The 17,806-nt window shown below is 37.8% G+C and overlaps 1 protein-coding gene across 1 annotated transcript in view; it reads left to right on the top strand.

Annotated features, from left to right (window-relative positions):
* ME1 (malic enzyme 1) overlaps positions 1-17,806 on the top strand; it is a gene marked incomplete at both ends in the record, with an annotated part of 152,148 nt that overhangs the window by 108,175 nt on the left and 26,167 nt on the right. The window contains 2 exons of the mRNA XM_080700509.1: positions 3,485-3,582; positions 13,025-13,138. Coding sequence (XP_080556635.1) covers positions 3,485-3,582; positions 13,025-13,138 — 212 coding nt within the window. The remainder of the gene's footprint in view (positions 1-3,484; positions 3,583-13,024; positions 13,139-17,806) is intronic.

The following is a 17,806-nucleotide window of genomic DNA, read 5'->3' as shown; positions in this document are numbered from 1 at the left end:
AGGTTGTATATTCCTTAACCAAAATGTTTGGGAATAGAAGCATTTTGGTTCTTTCAAAACAAAAATGTTTTGAAATATATATTTGTTATATACATAATGAGCTATCTCAAGAATGGAATCCACATCTAAATAAAATTTACTTATGTTTATGGGTTTTTAGAGGTACTGGGAATTGAACCCAGAGGCATTCTAACTCCAAGGTATGCCCCCAGACCGATTTCATTTCTTATTTGGAAACAAGGTTTCACTAGGTTGCTGAGAGCCGCATTAAATTGCTGATTTTGTCCTTGAATCTGGATCCTCCCGTCTCAGTCTCCCAAGTACTAGGACTATAAGCTTGCATCACCTTGCCTGACTTTATGTTTAATATATGCCTTATACACATAGTTTCAATTAGTTTTATAAAATGTTTTTAGTGTGTCTGCATTTTGATTGTTGTTCATCACATAAGGTCAGCCATGGAATTTTCCACTTGCGAAATAAAGATTTTAGGTTTCAGAGCATTTTGGAGTTTTGGATTAGGTATGTACAACCTGCAGAAGTTTCCGAAAGGTTAAGAAAGATTCAGTCTCTTTACTCTCTGTTTAATAATGTGAACTACTGTCTTTTTTAAAACCTATTCTCCAAAGAAAATCCCTCCTGTCTAATTTACTCAAATTTTAGTTTTTAATCTCAAAATAAAAAATTATGCAGTAATTTATAGTAAAAACTCACATTTTTTATGGAGTTTCGGTTTTCCACATAATACTCCTGTCTCTACAGTGAAATTTAAATCAGGGTAGTACTAGAACATGTACAAGAATCATGAACAAGTAAAATTAGTGGCAAAAATCTTGTTCTGGTTTTATTAATTAATGAAATGAAGAGATGATTAGAAGCTTTCATTATATTCTTGGGAAATATTATGGAATACACATTTAAACATAAGATTCTGATAACCAAATCTGAACTTAAAGCATTATGATTTTTAATATAAAGTGATATGGCATAAGCATATGAGAATAAGTTACTACATAATAATTAGACTATATTGTGTCTGATTTCAAATGTTTAATTCTCTTTGAAATCATTATAATAATAATAATACTATAATGATTGCTGATAATACTTCTACTTTATCTTTTCAACTGGTTAAATCTTATGGTGTTGTAGAATTTGTGTAAACCTTAGAAATCACACAGCCTCAGAGCTAGGAGGAAGCTTCTTCTATCTAAACTTCTGACCAATTTACTTCAAAAGATCAGCAATAGAAATGGCTTGGGACTTTTTTTGTAAACAATTATTTATCCAATGACTACTCTCTATATTTCTATATGTCTCTCTATCTCTCTATCTCTCTATTCTTTTTCATTCAACAGCTCTAGTGAATAAATCTTGGTGTATGAGACAAACATCATTCTAATCCATCACGTTATCTTTTCTATGTGGATCAGGCATAGTTTTGCATAGACTTTCATTTTAAATACTATGTAGAAAAATGGCTTTCTCATAATGTATGACTGATCATAATGCATAATTATTAAGGTGGTGACTCAAAATCATAAGCATATTATTTTTGTAATCCACATTTTGTTCCCAAAGAATACACACACAAGAAATATATAGACATCAACAATTATTATTTATTGTGGTATTATTTATTATACCCAAAGAAGATTTTGAAGGAAAGAAAAGAAAAATGCACAGATGGTGAAATGTTGAATATATTTGGTATTTGGCATATATACTGTTTCATCATTATGTCATTCATCAAACCTATTCTGATCTAGGCTTTACCCAAATAAGGGTATTTATTTATTTATTTATTTATTTATTTATTTATTGGTGGTACTGAGGGCGCTTTACCCAAATAAGGGTATTTATTTATTTATTGGTGGTACTGAGGGCGGAACCCAAGGGCTTTTTACCTCCAGGCTATACTCCCAGACCTATTTTATGTTTTATTGGAATCAGGTTCTCACTAAGTCGCTGAGAGCCTCACTAAGTAGCTGAGGCTGGTTTCGAACCTGCGCGATCCTCCTGTCTCAGCCTCCCAAGCGCGGGGATTACAAGCGTGCGCCACCACGCCCGGCTAATAAGGGTATTTAAAGTTTGGCTAGACTTCACTATTCAGCTGAATGATCTAGGAAACATGATAGGTAGGATGTTATTTTAGAGCATAAATGCAGATCCAGCTGAAGGAAGCTACAGAGTTTTATTTCAGGAATGAGACATAAAGAAGTAGAGGGTGTATAATTATGTTCAAAGCAAGAGAACTACTCTGTGATCTGTGAAAGCATATATAGTGAAATAATATAATTAGAACTGGTGCAGTTTCTATGCCTGGGAAGTGATAAGGGAAACACAGTTTTTATCTTAAGTATATTTTATATTTATTTTATCTAGCACTTGTGGAATCTATCAAGGATTATCATAGGTAGAAAGCCAATTAAAGAATTTAATAAGGTCAGATTTTCTTTCTTTCTTTTTTTTTTTTTGGTGGTACAGGGGTTCCTGGAAACCCTTCTACTTCCGGGCTACACTCCCAGACCTATTTTTTTTTTTATATTTTTATTTGGAAACAGGGTCTCTTAAGCCAGTGCGGCTGGCTTCAAACCTGAGGGATCCTCCTGTCTCCACCTCCCAAGCGCTGGCATTACAACCATGCGCCACCACGCCCAGCTTTTTTTTTTTTTTCTTTTTCTTTTTCTTTTTTCTTTCTTTTTCTTTTTTTTTTTTTTTTTTGTGGTACTGAGGTTCCTGGAAGCCCTTCTACCTTCGGGCTACACTCCCAAACCTATTTTATATTTTTTATTTATTTGGAAACAGGGTCTCTTAAGCCAGTGAGGCTGACTACGAACCTCCGCGATCATCCTCTCTCCGCCTCCCAAGCGCGGGGATTACAAGCATGTGCCACCACGCCCGGCTAATTTCTATTCGCTATTATTTTTTCAATTGAAAAATCAAAATGTTAAGATACAAATATATAAAAAACATTATTACTACCTACACCTAAATTATGAGCAAGCATCTACAATGTGCCTTCTTTGTGTGAAGAACATCAGTAATAGATATCAAAACCTCAAGAAGAATAATTAGGTGAAAGAATCTAATAGCACTTACTACTATTTTGTCTCATAGAGTACAATTAATTTCACAGATGAGAAAACTAACATAAGAAGTTATTTCTCTAAATTATTTTAGCCGGTAAGCAAGTTGTGCTGGAATTCATGTAGGAATCTAAACCCCATGCTCTTTTTCATGGCATCATCAAAATAAATCACAAAATCTTCTTTTTAGAAAGTTTTTAAAGATAGTAGTAAGCTGCTGTCTTAAAATATGTATCTCAGTAGCTGGAGAAATTTACCTCAGATGCAAGTATGGAACCACAGGTTCCCTTTCTGTACCTGTGAACTTTTGTGATGATTGCAAGATGTGAATAAAGGCTTAGAACTCAGCAGCGTTTCTTTCAGAATTACTCAAGGATATTTATTGCTTGTTTCAGGAACAGCATCTGTTGCAGTTGCAGGGCTCCTTGCAGCTCTTCGAATAACCAAGAACAAACTGTCTGATCAAACAATACTATTCCAAGGAGCTGGAGAGGTATCTGCCTTATATAATTCTCATGTTCTCCTATACTGATGAAGATATAATTAATTTTAACTACTTATTAATTCAAGATCAGAAGCATTATATCATATTTTTAGTATATTACAAATATAATACGGACCTTACTGAAGGTTCTTCAAGTAGTGAGTCATATTAATTTTTCAAAGAAGACTAATATAGAGCATAGATTCCCACACTTATTTCACTTACTACCCCTTTTTAGAAAAAATTACTCAGCACCCTCCCTCAAAATCCTCTTCAAGTGAATAAATAAAAAGATGCAATGACAAATTTACATTATTTTATGTACCTATATTTTCTTCCAGAAGCCCTCCCTGGGAAGGGGGTGGCAGTATGCCCCACTCTGGTAACCTAAGCAGAGCTATAAAGATATTTTTTGTAGTTTTAAATTTGTGAGATTATCAAGTGCTACCATGAATTTTTTTGGGGGGTGGGTGGTACTGGGGTTCCTGGAAGCCCTTCTACCTCCGGGCTACACTCCCAGACCTATTTTATATTTTTATTTGGAAACAGGGTCTCTTAAGCCAGCACGGCTGGCTTTGAACCTGCGTGATCCTCTTGTCTCCACCTCCCAAGCGCTGGGATTACAGGCGTGCGCCATCACACCCGGCTACCATGAATTTTTGTTATGTATTTTTAAGCTTCCATGGGGGAAAAAGTTTCTAATGTATGACTACATATGAAAAAAAATTTTTTTTTTTTTTGTAGTACTGGGGGTAGAACCCAGAGGCTTTCTACCTCCGGGCTCTACTCCCAGCCCTATTTTATATTTTATTTGGAAACAGGGTCTCACTAAGTTGCTGAGAGCCTCACTAAGTAGCTAAGGCTAGCTTTGAACCTGCACAATCCTCCTGTCTCAGCCTGCCAAGCGCCCGGCTACACATGAAAATTTTTAAGTATTTAAGGTAATATATCTGATGCTGACTTTTAGACTCCTCCAGTATCATATTTAGAAGTTTTCTCAATTTGACTCACATTCAACACATGCATATATTTTTTAAGAAAATTTTAATTGTTGGAAGGAAATTATGGTAAGTCAAATTATGCTGTTCCCTATTATCATCAGCTATAATTTAATCATTTGAAAAACTAAACTCCAGTAATAATCCACTCCCAAAATAGAAATTGAAATGTTAAATTAAAATTCTTGTGGAAAAGCTATAAAAATATTTCTAGAATTATAGAATATAGTAAATGAGAAAATCCTTTGTGACAGTGTATATATTTTTAAGAAACTTCAAATTTTTAAATTAAATATGATTAAGAACTATAGTATACAAGTGGAAATTGGCTTTTTATTTTGCTAGTTCATGTTACTTAAAATACATGAATTAGAACTTAAATGCTAAGATATAAATATGTGAAAGTATTTAGAATTTAAATCACAAATTCACTTTCACATTGAAATATCAAGCCTAAATAACGGCTTTAATTTATTTTACATAATACTATGATTTATTTAGAAAACTTATTTGAATTTCCAAAGGTTTTTGATGAGTTGGAACAAGCCAGTTCTTGATATTCATCAGGAAAAAAAGTATTCATAGTTTGATGATTCAATACCAGTGTTCTTTGTTCTTGAAAAGATAGTGAGATTTCACAGATTATCACATTTGCCAAATGCCGAGGAAGTTTATTTCTTTAATCTTGCAAGACATTTCATAATATTTTCTTTGTTCAGATGGAGAAAGTAAATGCTGGGAAACACATATTTTTTTATTTGGCAGCTTCATTCTTTTGCTTAATTGGTCAAATTCCCATCCAAATGACTACAGTCTTCATTCTTCAAAATCAGTTAAGAGGAGCTTGAACCTAGCACAACACACACAGTAAACAATACAGTCCAATGAGCAAGGCTGACCAGTTCATTATTTTAAATTAAGTATTTTAGTGTTGAAGTGAATCTTTTTTTTTTTTTTTTTTTATTTTATTTTATTTTATTTTTTAAATTTATTTTTTATTGGTGCAATGTATTCATACATCATAGTGGTATAAATAAGATACTTTTGTAGACATACATGCACACATCGCCCAGTTAGCCCCTACCCGATCCCCACCCCATTCCCTCCCCATCCCTCCTTCCCACGCTTGGCTTAGTGGTTGACATCTAGTATTATAGCAATTTATACAATATTAACATTGATAATCTCACATAACAGTTTCATTTGTCTGGTACCAAACTTTTGATGACTTAAAGATAACATTTCAATATTTCTTTTTGCTTTCTTTCTTACCAGAGAATATTTTTTTTCTTTTTTTTTTTTTTTAGGTGAAACTATCATACATTTATTTATTTATTTTTCAGAAAAAAAATCTATCCTGATATGGAATATGGGCTCTAGATACCCAAAAAAGTCTCAAAGAAGAACAAAGCTAGAAGATGTATATTTTCTGATTTCAAACCATATAAAGCTACAATAATTGAAACAGTGTAGTACTGTTCTAAAGGCAGATATATAAACCATTGGAGCTAAATAAAAGCCTAGAGATAAATTCTTCCATACATTGTCAAGTTATTTTTGACAAGGTTTCCATGAACTTTTGGTGGAGGAAATACTAGTCTTTTAACTAAATATTGTTGAAAAATAATAATAAATGAAAAATAATAAAATTGGACCCTTACCTAACACATATACAAATATTAACTCAAAATAGATAAAGGACCTAAATATAAATCTTAATACTATCAGCTTTTAGAAGAAAATCTGGGTCATAAAACCTCACAACATTGAAATTGGAAGTGATTTCTTGGATATGATTTCAATGGCACAGGCAACAAAAGGGTAAATAAACTCCCTTAAAAAATAAAAAAATATTGTATATCCAAAGACAATGTAAACAGAGTTAAAAGTTACTGATGCTCTTCCAAGAGTTCCTCCTATGACCCATTTCTCCCTAACTCTCACATATTAGGGAAAGCATCTGATTTCTTATTTTTTGTGCCTGACTAATCTCACTTAGCATAATGTCCTCCAGCTCCATCCATTTCCCTGAAAATGATGTAATTGAGTTTTTTTTGATGGCTGAGTAAAATTCCATTGTGTACATATCCCACAGTTTTGTAATCCATTCATCTGTTGATGGACATCTTGGCTGGTTCCATAGTTTGGCTATGGTGAATTGTGCAGCTATGAACATAGATACACATGCATTAGTTTGATAGTTTGGTTTCTTTTCTTTTGGGTAGATACCCAACAGTGGTATTGCTGGATCAAATGGTAGATTTGTTCCCATTCTTCTGAGGATTCTCCATACTGTTTTCCAAAGTGGTTGCACTAATTTGCAATCCCACCAACAATGTCTTAGAGTTCCCACTTCTCCACATCCTCGCCAGCATCTGTTGTTGTTTGTGTTTTGAATGATGGCCATTCTAGTTGGAGTTAGGTGAAATCTCAGGGTAGTTTTGATTTGCATCTCTCTGATTGCCAGTGATGTTGAGCATTTTTTCATGCATTTATTGGCCATCTGAATTTCTTCTTTTGTGAAGTGTCTATTTAGTTCATTTGCCCATTTTGTTATTGGATGTTTTGTTTTCTTAGTGTTGAGTTTCTTGAGTTCTCTGTATATTCTAGATATTAGTCCTCTATCAGTGGTGTAGGTGGCAAAAATCTTCTCCCATTCTGTTGGCTCTCGATTGAGATTCTTGATAGTTTCCTTTGCTGAACAGAAGCTCTTCAGTTTCATGCAATCCCATGTATTGATTCTCCTTTTAATTTGTTGTGCCTTTGGGGTCTTGTTGAGGAAATGTTTGTCTGTGCCTATGTGTTGTAGTGTTGGACCTATGCCCTCTTCAAGGAGCTTCAAAGTCTCTGGTTTAATTTCCAAGTCTTTGATCCATCGTGAGTTGACTTTTGTACAGGGTGAAAAAGTGGGATTAACATCCAATTTTCTGCATATGGTTAACCAGTTTTGCCAACACCATTTGTTAAAGAGGCTATCTTTTTTCCAGTGTATGTTTTTGGCCCCTTTGTCAAAAATCAATTGGCTGAAAGTGTGTGGACTTGTTTCTGGGTCTTCTATTCTGCTCCATTGGTCTATATATCTGTTCTTTTGCCAGTACCATGCTGTTTTTATTACAATGGCTTTGTAGTATAGTTTAAAGTCAGGTATTGTGATTCCTCCTGCGTGGTTTTTGTTGCTGAGAACTACCTTGGCTATTCTGGGCTTTTTGTTATTCCAGATAAATTTAAGGACTGATTTTTCTATGTCTGTGAGGAATGATCTTGGTAGTTTAATGGGCATTGCATTAAATCTGTAGATCAGTTTTGGGAGTATGGCCATTTTAATAATATTTATTCTGCCAATCCATGAACATGGAAGGTCTTTCCATCTTCTAAGATCTTCTTCGATTTCTTTTTTCAGTGTTTTATAATTTTCTTTGTAGAGATCTTTTACCTCCTTGGTCAAGTTTATTCCTAGGTATTTTATTTTTTTGTGGGAGATCCTGAGTGGAAGTGTTTTCTGAATTTCTTTTTCAGTGGATTTATGGTTGGTGTACAGGAAAGCTTCTGATTTTTTAAGATTGATTTTGTATCCAGATACCTTGCTGAATTTGTTGATCAGTTCTATAAGCCTTTTGGTTGAGTTTGTTGGGTTTTCTAAGTATAGTATCATGTCATCTGCAAATAGTGAAAGCTTGAGTTCTTCTTTTCCTATTTGTACTCCTTTGATTTCCTTTTCTTGCCTTATTGCTCTGGCTAGAGTCTCTAGTACTATATTGAAGAGAAGTGGTGATAGTGGACATCCTTGTCTCGTTCCAGTTTTTAGGGGGAATTCTTGAAGTTTTTCCCCATTTAATATGATGTTGGCAGTGGGCTTATTGTAGATTGCCTTAATAATGTTGAGATATGTTCCTTCTATTCCAATTCTCTGCAGTGTTTTTATCATAAATGGATGTTGAATTTTATCAAATGCTTTTTCAGCATCTATTGAGATGATCATGTGGTTTTTGTCTTTGATTCTGTTTATATGATGAATTACATGGATTGATTTTCGTATATTGAACCAGCCTTGCATCCCTGGGATGAACCCTACCTGGTCATGGTGAATGATTTTCTTGATGTGGTTTTGAATGCGTGTTGCTAGTATTTTGTTTAATAGTTTTGCATCCAAGTTCATCAGAGATATAGGCCTGTAGTTTTCCTTCCTTGAACTGTCTTTATTCGGTTTGGGTATTAGTGTGATGTTGGCTTCATAGAATGTATTTGGGAGAGTCCCGGTTTTTTCTATTTCCCGAAATAGTTTGAGTAGTATTGGGATTAGTTCTCCTATAAAGGTTTTATAGAATTCACTTGGGAAACCATCTGGTCCTGGGCTTTTCTTTGATGGTAAGCTCTTTATTGCTGTTTCAATCTCTTTAATTGTTATTGGTTGGTTTAAGTGTTCTATATCTTCTTGACTCAGTTTAGGAAGGTTGTATTTATCTAGGAAGTTGTCGATTTCCTCCAGGTTTTCCATTTTGTTGGAGTATAGTTTTTCAAAGTAGTTTCTGATAATCCTCTGGATTTCTACGCTGTCAGTAGTAATGTCTCCTTTTTCATCCCTTATCTTCATAATTTGGGTTGATTCTCTCTTTTTTTTAGTTAGGTTGGCTAATGGTTTATCAATCTTGTTAATTTTTTCAAGAAACCAGCTTTTAGTTTTGTTGATTTTCTGTATTGTTTTTTTATTCTCTATTTCGTTAATTTCTGCTCTAATTTTAATAATTTCCCGTCTTCTGCTGGCTTTGGGGTTCAATTGTTCCTGCTTTTCAAGGGCTTTGAGGTGTGTCATAAGGCTATTTATTTGAAGATTTTCTGTTTTTCTTATGTGAGCACTCAGTGCTATAAATTTTCCTCTTAATACTGCCTTCAAAGTGTCCCAGAGGTTTTGATATGTTGTTTCTTTATTTTCATTTGTTTCTAGAAATTTCTTGATTTCACCTCTTACATCTTCTATGACCCATTCTTCATTCAGAAGTGTGGTGTTCAGTCTCCACATGTTTATGTTGTTTCTCTGAGTCTTCTTATAGTTGATTTCTAGTTTCATTCCATTATGGTCTGAAATGACACAGGGAAGTATGTAACATTTTTTAAATTTGCTAGTGCTCATTTTGTGTCCCAGGATGTGATCTATTTTGGAGAAGGTTCCATGAGCAGCTGAGAAAAATGTAAACTCTGCTGTAGTTGGGTGAAATATTCTATATGAGTCCAACAGGTCCATTTGGTTAATGGTGTTCTTTAGTTCTGAGACATCTTTACTGACCCTTTGTCTGGAAGATCGGTCTAGTATTGTGAGAGGTGTGTTGAAGTCTCCCAGTATTATTGTGTTGGGATTTATGTGTGACTTCATATCACAAAGAGTTTGATTTATGAAAGTAGCTGCCCCTATGTTTGGGGCATAGATGTTGATTATTGTTATTTCCTCTTGCTGGACTATTCCTTTTACCAGTAAGATGTGACCTTCTTTGTCTCTTCTAATAAGTTTGGGTTTGAAGTCTAACTTGTCTGATATCATAGTTGCTACTCCTGCTTGTCTTCGAGTACCATTAGCATGGATTACCTTGCTCCAGCCCTTTACCTTGAGTTTGTTCCTATCTTTACTTGTAAGGTGTGTTTCTTGTAAGCAGCAGATGGATGGATTCTGGCTTTTAATCCATTTTGCCACTTTATGTCTTTTTATTGGGGAGTTGAGGCCGTTTACATTAAGTGTGATTATAGAGAGATAATTTTTAATTCCCAACATGTTAAGATCTTATTTCTGTTTAAGATACTGTTTATTCTTCTTTGCTTAGTTGTCTGCTGGATGGGAATTCTTGTTTCTTTGGTTCTGGCGTGTATTACCCATTTCCTCTTTGCAGTTAATCTCCTTGAGTATTTTCTCTAGCGCTGGTTTTGAAGACATAAATTCCTTCAGTTGCTGTTTGTCATGGAAGCTTCTTATTTCCCCATCTAATTTGATGGATAGTTTTGCTGGGTAGGAAATTTTTGGCTGGAAGTTGTTTTCTTTCAGAGTTTGGAATATGTTACTCCAAGCCCTTCTGGCTTTCATAACTTGGTTTGGGAAGTCTGGAGTGATTCTAATTGGTTTGCCTCTGTATGTCACGTGGCCTTTTGTTTTTGTTGCCTTTAAGATTCTCTCCTTGGCTTCCACATTAGTCATTTTGACAATTATGTGGCGTGGGGATCCTCTTCTCTGATCCTGTCTAAAGGGAGTTCTATAAGTTTCCTGGATCTGTGTATCGACCTCTTGCTCTATGTTTGGAAAATTTTCTGCTATTACTTCCTTGAAGAGATTGTTGATCCCTTTGGTTTCACCTTCTTTTCCCTCCTCTATTCCAATTATTCTTAGGTTAGCTCTCTTGAAATGGGCCCATATTTCTTCAATGTCAGATTCCTGCTGTCGGGTTTTTTTTTCTAAATTAGAAACTATGCGTTCATTTTTAGAATGATCATCTTCAAGGAGCGAGATTCTATTCTCCATGTGGTCTAATCTGTTGTTTATACTTTGGATTGAGGCCTTTACTTCATTAATTGCATCCTTTATCTCTTTTTGACTCTCTCTAAATTCTTTTCGAAAGTCCTCTATTATTTCTAAAGTTATTTTCCTAATTTGATCTTCTAGAGATCTTTGGATTTCTGTGTTATCAGATTCTGATGTTGTGGGGTTGTTGGCATTCACTGCTCCATTGTTATTTCTCTTTCCCATGATTTTGGAAGTTTGTGCCTTCTCTGGGTTCTTCCCCGAGTCACTACGAGTTCACTTAAGATGCTCTGGATCTCGTGTCTGTGGTATCTCAGTCACCACTACTCCTTAACTGGTTTGTATCACAAAGTCTCAGACCCAGGGAGTCAATCAAGGCTGCTTAGACCGTGGGGAGTGCCAAGTTGGGCGTTCTCCAGTGGGGAGTTGTGACTATGGTATGATATCTCTGCCACTGCCACTCCCCCCCTGGGCTGCACTGCTAAAATCTCCGACCCAGGGAGACTATCTGCGCAAGTCCCTGGGAGCGCAGTACTGGGATTTCTTCCCTAGGGGTCACAATTTGACTCACGGTTATTGAGTGCGCTGATGGAGCTGTAGTGAACTTGGTGGATTCGCTGCTGCCGCCACTGGCAATATGGCACCACTGCCACGCCCTTGGCCGTGATGCGGCGTATTTCTTCTCTGGTTTTGAACTCCGCTCTGAGTCCCTGCCAGTTGTGCTGTGCTCGGCCCTTGGGAGCTTTAGATGTTCCCTGCACCAACAAAATTGCTGACTGCCGCCGGCTGTTCAGCACCTGCTCACCTCAGCTCGCTGTCAACCGCTCCTCTCAGGCTCCTGGTGGCTGGTTGAATGGATTGGTCTAGGGCCGTCCGGTGAACTCACCACTGCCGCCAGCAGTAAGACGCTGCTTCTGCGTCCTAGGCCGCGAGGCCAAAGTACCTCCTCTCTGGATTTGAGCTCTGTTTTGAGTCTCCCTCCTCTCTGGAGCCTGGTGCTGCTAGGGGAGATGTAGGCCGCTCCGCTCCGGCCGCTCTGCGCCCGGCTCTGGCTGCTCTGCACCGCGGGTCTGGCCACTCCGGCCGCTCCGGCCGTTCCGCAACGCGGCTCTGGCTGCTCCGACTGTTCTGGCCGCTCCGCTCCGGCTGTTCTGGCCGCTCTGCTCGGCTGCTCTGGCCGCTCCGCTCAGCTGTTCTGGCCGCTCCGCTCCGGCTGCTCCAGCCGCTCCACTCCGCGGCTCTGGCCACTCCGCGCGGCCGCTCCAGGCAATCCGCGCTGCGGCTCTGGCTGCTCCGGCTGTTCTGGCCACTCCGCTTGGCTGTTCTGGCCGCTCTACTCGGCTGCTCTGAACCGCGGCTTCGGCTGCTCTGCACCGCGGGTCTGGCCACTCCAGCCGCTCTGGCGGTTCCGCGACGCGGCAGGCCGCTCCACTCTGCGGCTCCCCCCAATCCGCGCTGCGGCTCTGGCCGCTCAGCGCCGCGCGGGCGCGGCACTTCGGGCTGGTTTTTTTCTGGTGTCTTGTTTTTCCAGCCCTTTTTCTCTGTCCCTTGTAGTTACCGTTTTTATTTCTTTGCTGGTGGTGTTTTCTGGCTCTGAAAGGCGCTGGTTTTGTGGTAGTAGAGTTGGATTGTTAGCGGGACTTGTAAGTGCCGCTTTCCTCCGTCGCCATCTTCCCGGAAGAGCTGAAGTGAATCTTAATCATATTAACAGGATTAAAGATACTGACAGTCAAGGTTTGTCTGTGGCTAAATAGCAAATTATATAACAGTGGTATTGTTGTAGTATAAGAAGAATAATTGTCATTTGGCTCAACCCAAATGTGACAAAAATACTTTGCTCAAAGCCATTTTGTACTTCCTTATTAACAAAGACTAATGAGGTGAACTGTATTCTTTGATAAGATATTGCATGGAACAACTTTTGAAAGTTTTATTTTCATAACCTCCTTTTCAGGCTGCCTTGGGGATTGCACACCTGATTGTTATGGCCATGGAGAAAGAAGGTTTATCAAAGGAGAGAGCCGTCAAAAAGATATGGTTGGTGGACTCAAAAGGACTAATTGTTAAGGTAAGAATTTGTTATTTTCAATCTAATAAAATATCAGTATGACACGCTGGATCCCAAGGACAGTTTGTTTTCCACCACCCCCCTTAACACTGTGTGAGATTAGCTATTAAATATGAACGATCATGTCATACAAACATATTGGTACTCTTCTGACTGAAAAAGGAAACTGCCTCTGTAACAGGTTCCATTTGTGAGTGAGTAGGTGTCTCACAACTATGGATTGTCATACTCTACTTGAATTATTTGAATTTTCAAATTAAGCAATTTGATACTGATAGAAATGAAACTTTTAGATGTAGTACCCTCTATAAAAAGCTGTCAACTTGCACACCAACTTGAAAGAAGGTGGGGGGAAGAGCTATGCTTTTATTTGACACTTTCTACAAAAAAACTCTTACTGGTTTAAAAGAGAATTCCTGCAATAAGAGCTTTAATAAATAGGCTGTTTAAATGTTGATTTACATGTACTTCATTTTATTCAGCTTCAATAGTAACAATAATACCTACTTAATAGAGTTATTTTGAGAACTAAGTAAGATTGGGTATGTGACTATGTTGCTATATATAAATAAGGCATTGTTATTCATCAATAACAATAATTGTTATGCATATCAATCATTCTTTTTAAATTGCTAGAAAAATACAGGTAATTCTCTTCCTGTATGAAAATGAATTTTAAGGATTGACCAGTGATAAGCAGTGTCTTCTAGAATATAATACAGAAATAAATGGGAATGGAATGATTAAAGGTAAAGTGAGACATCATGTCTCAGGGGCTCTGAGACTCAGAATCAGCCATCTGGAAGACTGATTCTTGGTAAAGGAGGAAAAGCAGTCAGAACTCAACAGAAGAACGACAGTCAAAACACAGTGGAATAGGACACAGCACAGAGAGCAGAGGACTGAAAAGAGCTCCACGTATCTTGCCTGCTAATGGAGAATGGTGGCAGTGCCATCTTGCTGAACCCATATGGCACTGGCTGTTACTGGGACTGGGGTTCCCAGACAACAACTCCAGCAAAGAAGAAACAGAATACTATAAATTCAGTGACTGCAGAAAACTATCAACAAAAGCAACCACACTCTTCTCTTCACACTCAAATAAGTCTGGACTCAACTCCCCAGACTGTCCAGCTAAACCATGCAATGAAATCTTACAGCAGCAGGTGAATACTGTTCTGCCTGCAGGGACTCAAGCAACACTCATCAAGATTATGAGTTTGAAAACACTTTCCCAGCAGGAGCCTGCCCTGCATGGCCACAGGGTCTGGCGTGGCAATGAACAGAACCACAGGCAGGTTCTGTGAATTTGCAAATCATCCCTGCTGGGGTGGGGGCTGGGGTTATAGTTGAACATAGCAAAAACATGAATTAGCACACAGTCCCTAGGGATATTATGGCGGGAGGTGGGCACTTCACCGTGCCCCTGTAGGGCTTATAGCAATTATCACAGGACCATGATCTGTGGTGTCTGTGACATGGTGTCTGTGTGGTGCTGGGGGCTTGGAAGGCTATTAAATATGCCTGGCAGTATTTGGGCACTCTAAGCACCAACACCAGGGGCCAATGAGGCCTCATGTGATCGCAGCCACAAAGAGCAGCAACAGTGTCTTTGGGGCTAAATAACTAAGCCTTCAGATCCCAAACTCAGAACAGTACAATTTCCCCCTGCTAGTTCTTGGGCCCTGTAAGTAAGGAGGCCAAGGGCCAATAGGGGTTCACAAGATCACAAATGTAGGCTGGAAACTTAATATTCTCTCCACAAGCAGGGTTTGTGCCTGGCATGCATTTATGCCAGTAACTGACAGCACTCCACATGATCACAATCAGCAGATCATCAGTGTGTCCCTGGGCCATCAAAGCTCAGCCAGTCAGGCCACAAACTCCAAACATAGTAATATCTGGCACTGCTGAACTTAGGCCCAATGACCACAGCGTCACAGAGGTCAGCACTCTAAAGAGTATCACAGGTTTACAGTTATCAGAGCAGTGATGGTATCTGTGGGGAATTAAGTCCCAACAGCAGGCTGTAGACCCTAGATGGAACATAGGCCCCAAATGAAACATCAAAGTCTCTGGTCATAGGGAGTTTGGGCCTGGAGAGCATGGTGACCTGCAGTCAGAGACTCCTGTTTGCCTGCACTAAGAACTGTATCTTGGTAAAAAGGCGCTGGAGGACAAACTCAAAAGTTTGATTATATGAGACAGATTTGTAGAGTTAAATAAATAGTCCCAACATAGGCCTTATAACATATAGACATGAGACTGTCACACAAAGAGGAAGAAGATGCCAAGACAACAGAAAAACAAACCTGAAAACTCTAAAAACATGAGAATAAAGACCAGTAAGTAAGTAACAAACTCTCACAACTCAACCACAAAGGAGATCACCAATACTGAGCTGCAGGAAATGCCAAAAGGAAAATTCAGAAGTTTGATTTCCAATATGATCAAAAACTTCAGAAGCTAGAGGAGGGGGGACAATAAAAAAAGAACAGAAAGTGTACAGGAAATGAAAGAACATATGAACAGAGAAATTGATGCTCTAATTAAGAACCAAAAGGAGGCTATGAGTAAAATGAAGGAGTCAATAAATGAATTAAAGACCTCAGTAGAAGCCACCTCTAGCAGGGTAGGCCAAATGGAAAATAGAGTCTTACTCTTGTAAGACAGCTCATTCAAAACATACCACATTGCCAACAATATAGAAAAGACAATACAACAACGCGACTGACACATTTGACAAATGTGAGATAAAATAAAATGACCTAACTTACGGATAATAGACATTAAAGAAGGTCTAAAAGCACAAACACGGGTACCAAAAACCTGTTTTTGAACTAATGAATCTTAGTGTATTATTTTAGAGAAATAATAGCAGGGAATTTCCTAAACATAGAAAAAAACTTTGGACATCCACATACAGGAAACAACACCAACAAGAAAAGATCAAAGAAGAACTGAACTTTCTCAAATGACATAATAATCAAAATGACTAACATAGGGGCCAAGGAAATAATCTTTCAGAAAAAATTGAGAACAAAAAATGGATGAAATTCAAGGATAAAATAATAAGAATCAGTGGAGCGTGGTGGCACACGCTTGTAATCCCAGCATTCGGGAGGCTGAGACCAGAGGATCGCATTTCGCGGACGGCCTCAGTTACTTAGTGAGGCCCTCTGCAACTCAGTGAGACCCGGTTTGAAAATAAAGAATAAAAAATAGGGCAGGGGGTGTAGCTTGGAGGTCGAATGCCCCTGGGTTCCATCCCCAGACCCACAAAATAAATAAAATAAAATAAAAAAGAATCACTTCAGACTTCTCAACCCAAGTCATGAAAGCCATGTGGAGCTACTGTGATTTACTTCAGACCCTAAAAGTAAACAACTTCCATCCAACCAAGACTGACATATCCAGTAAAGGTATCATTCAAAATTGATGTAGAAATAAAAACTTTCCAAGACAAGCAGAAACTGAAAGAATTTATAACTACAAAACTAACACTATAGAAAATATTTAAAGATATAAAACACAAAGAAGAAAAAGGAAACAAATACCAGAACCAGAGAAGAGGCAACTTCCACCAATAGGGAACTAAGTAAAGGAGAATTAATATACATCAAACAGAAAATATAACTCAAAATGACAAGAAACAGAAATCATCTCTCAATTTATTGACACTATCCAAAGGTCTTAACTCCTTAATTAAAAGGCATAGACCAGCAATGTGGATCAAAGAATATAATCCAACTATATGCTGCTTGCAAGAAATTCATCTTACAGGCAAAGATATTCACAGGCTAAACGTGAAAGGATGGAAAAAGATACACTATGGAAATTGAGACCGAAAATAAGCAGGAGTAGCAACACTCATATCCAACAAAGCAGACTTTACGCTAAAACGTAACAGAAGAGACAAGGTAATTTCTTATTAACAGGATAAACAATCCAATAAGAAGATATAATGATAGGTATATATACATATATATATATATATATGTACACACATATATATAAGATATAATGATTGTTTTATAAAAGTGGATGCTCCTGCTCATGACATTAGATCTCAAATTGAACCATACATCATAATATTGAGAGACTCCAAAATGCCACTCATACCACTAGATTAATCATCCAAGCAGAAAATGACTAAAGAATACTATAAACCAAATGGACCTAAAAGACATCTACAGAATATTCCAACCAACAATTAAATATACATTCTTCTCAGCTGCTAAAGATGTGGTTTTTTTTAAGATCGTCAGATTCCCATACAGTGTCTACTGCATACCTGACGATCAATAGTTTGTTAAATGAGTTAATTAGTGGATGGGTTTCCAGACATAAGTACCAGCATGTAAACAGAAAATGTTTTGGAATGAGACATTTAAGGATTAGGTTGGAAGGGAAGCAGATGACAGAGGATCTTCTGAACCTTGGCAGTGAGCAACAAAAGAAGTGGTGCAGGGGGTTACCTCCTCAGTCATGCTGATGGCTCTGTGGAAGAAGGAGTGAAGTTAGGGAAATCAAGACAAGGAAACCAGTTGCAAACTGTTGTAATAGTCCAGGTAAAATTCATTGAGGCCTGACCAGGGAGCTGAATGAAGGAAGCTTGATTAAGTAGATATTTAGGAAATAGTCCTGGCATACTTGGTAATGGATTAA

This window comes from Muscardinus avellanarius, assembly GCF_963383645.1.
Source record: "Muscardinus avellanarius genome assembly, chromosome: 8".
Lineage (NCBI taxonomy): Eukaryota > Metazoa > Chordata > Mammalia > Rodentia > Gliridae > Muscardinus > Muscardinus avellanarius.
This window is presented reverse-complemented; position numbering and strand designations above follow the sequence as displayed.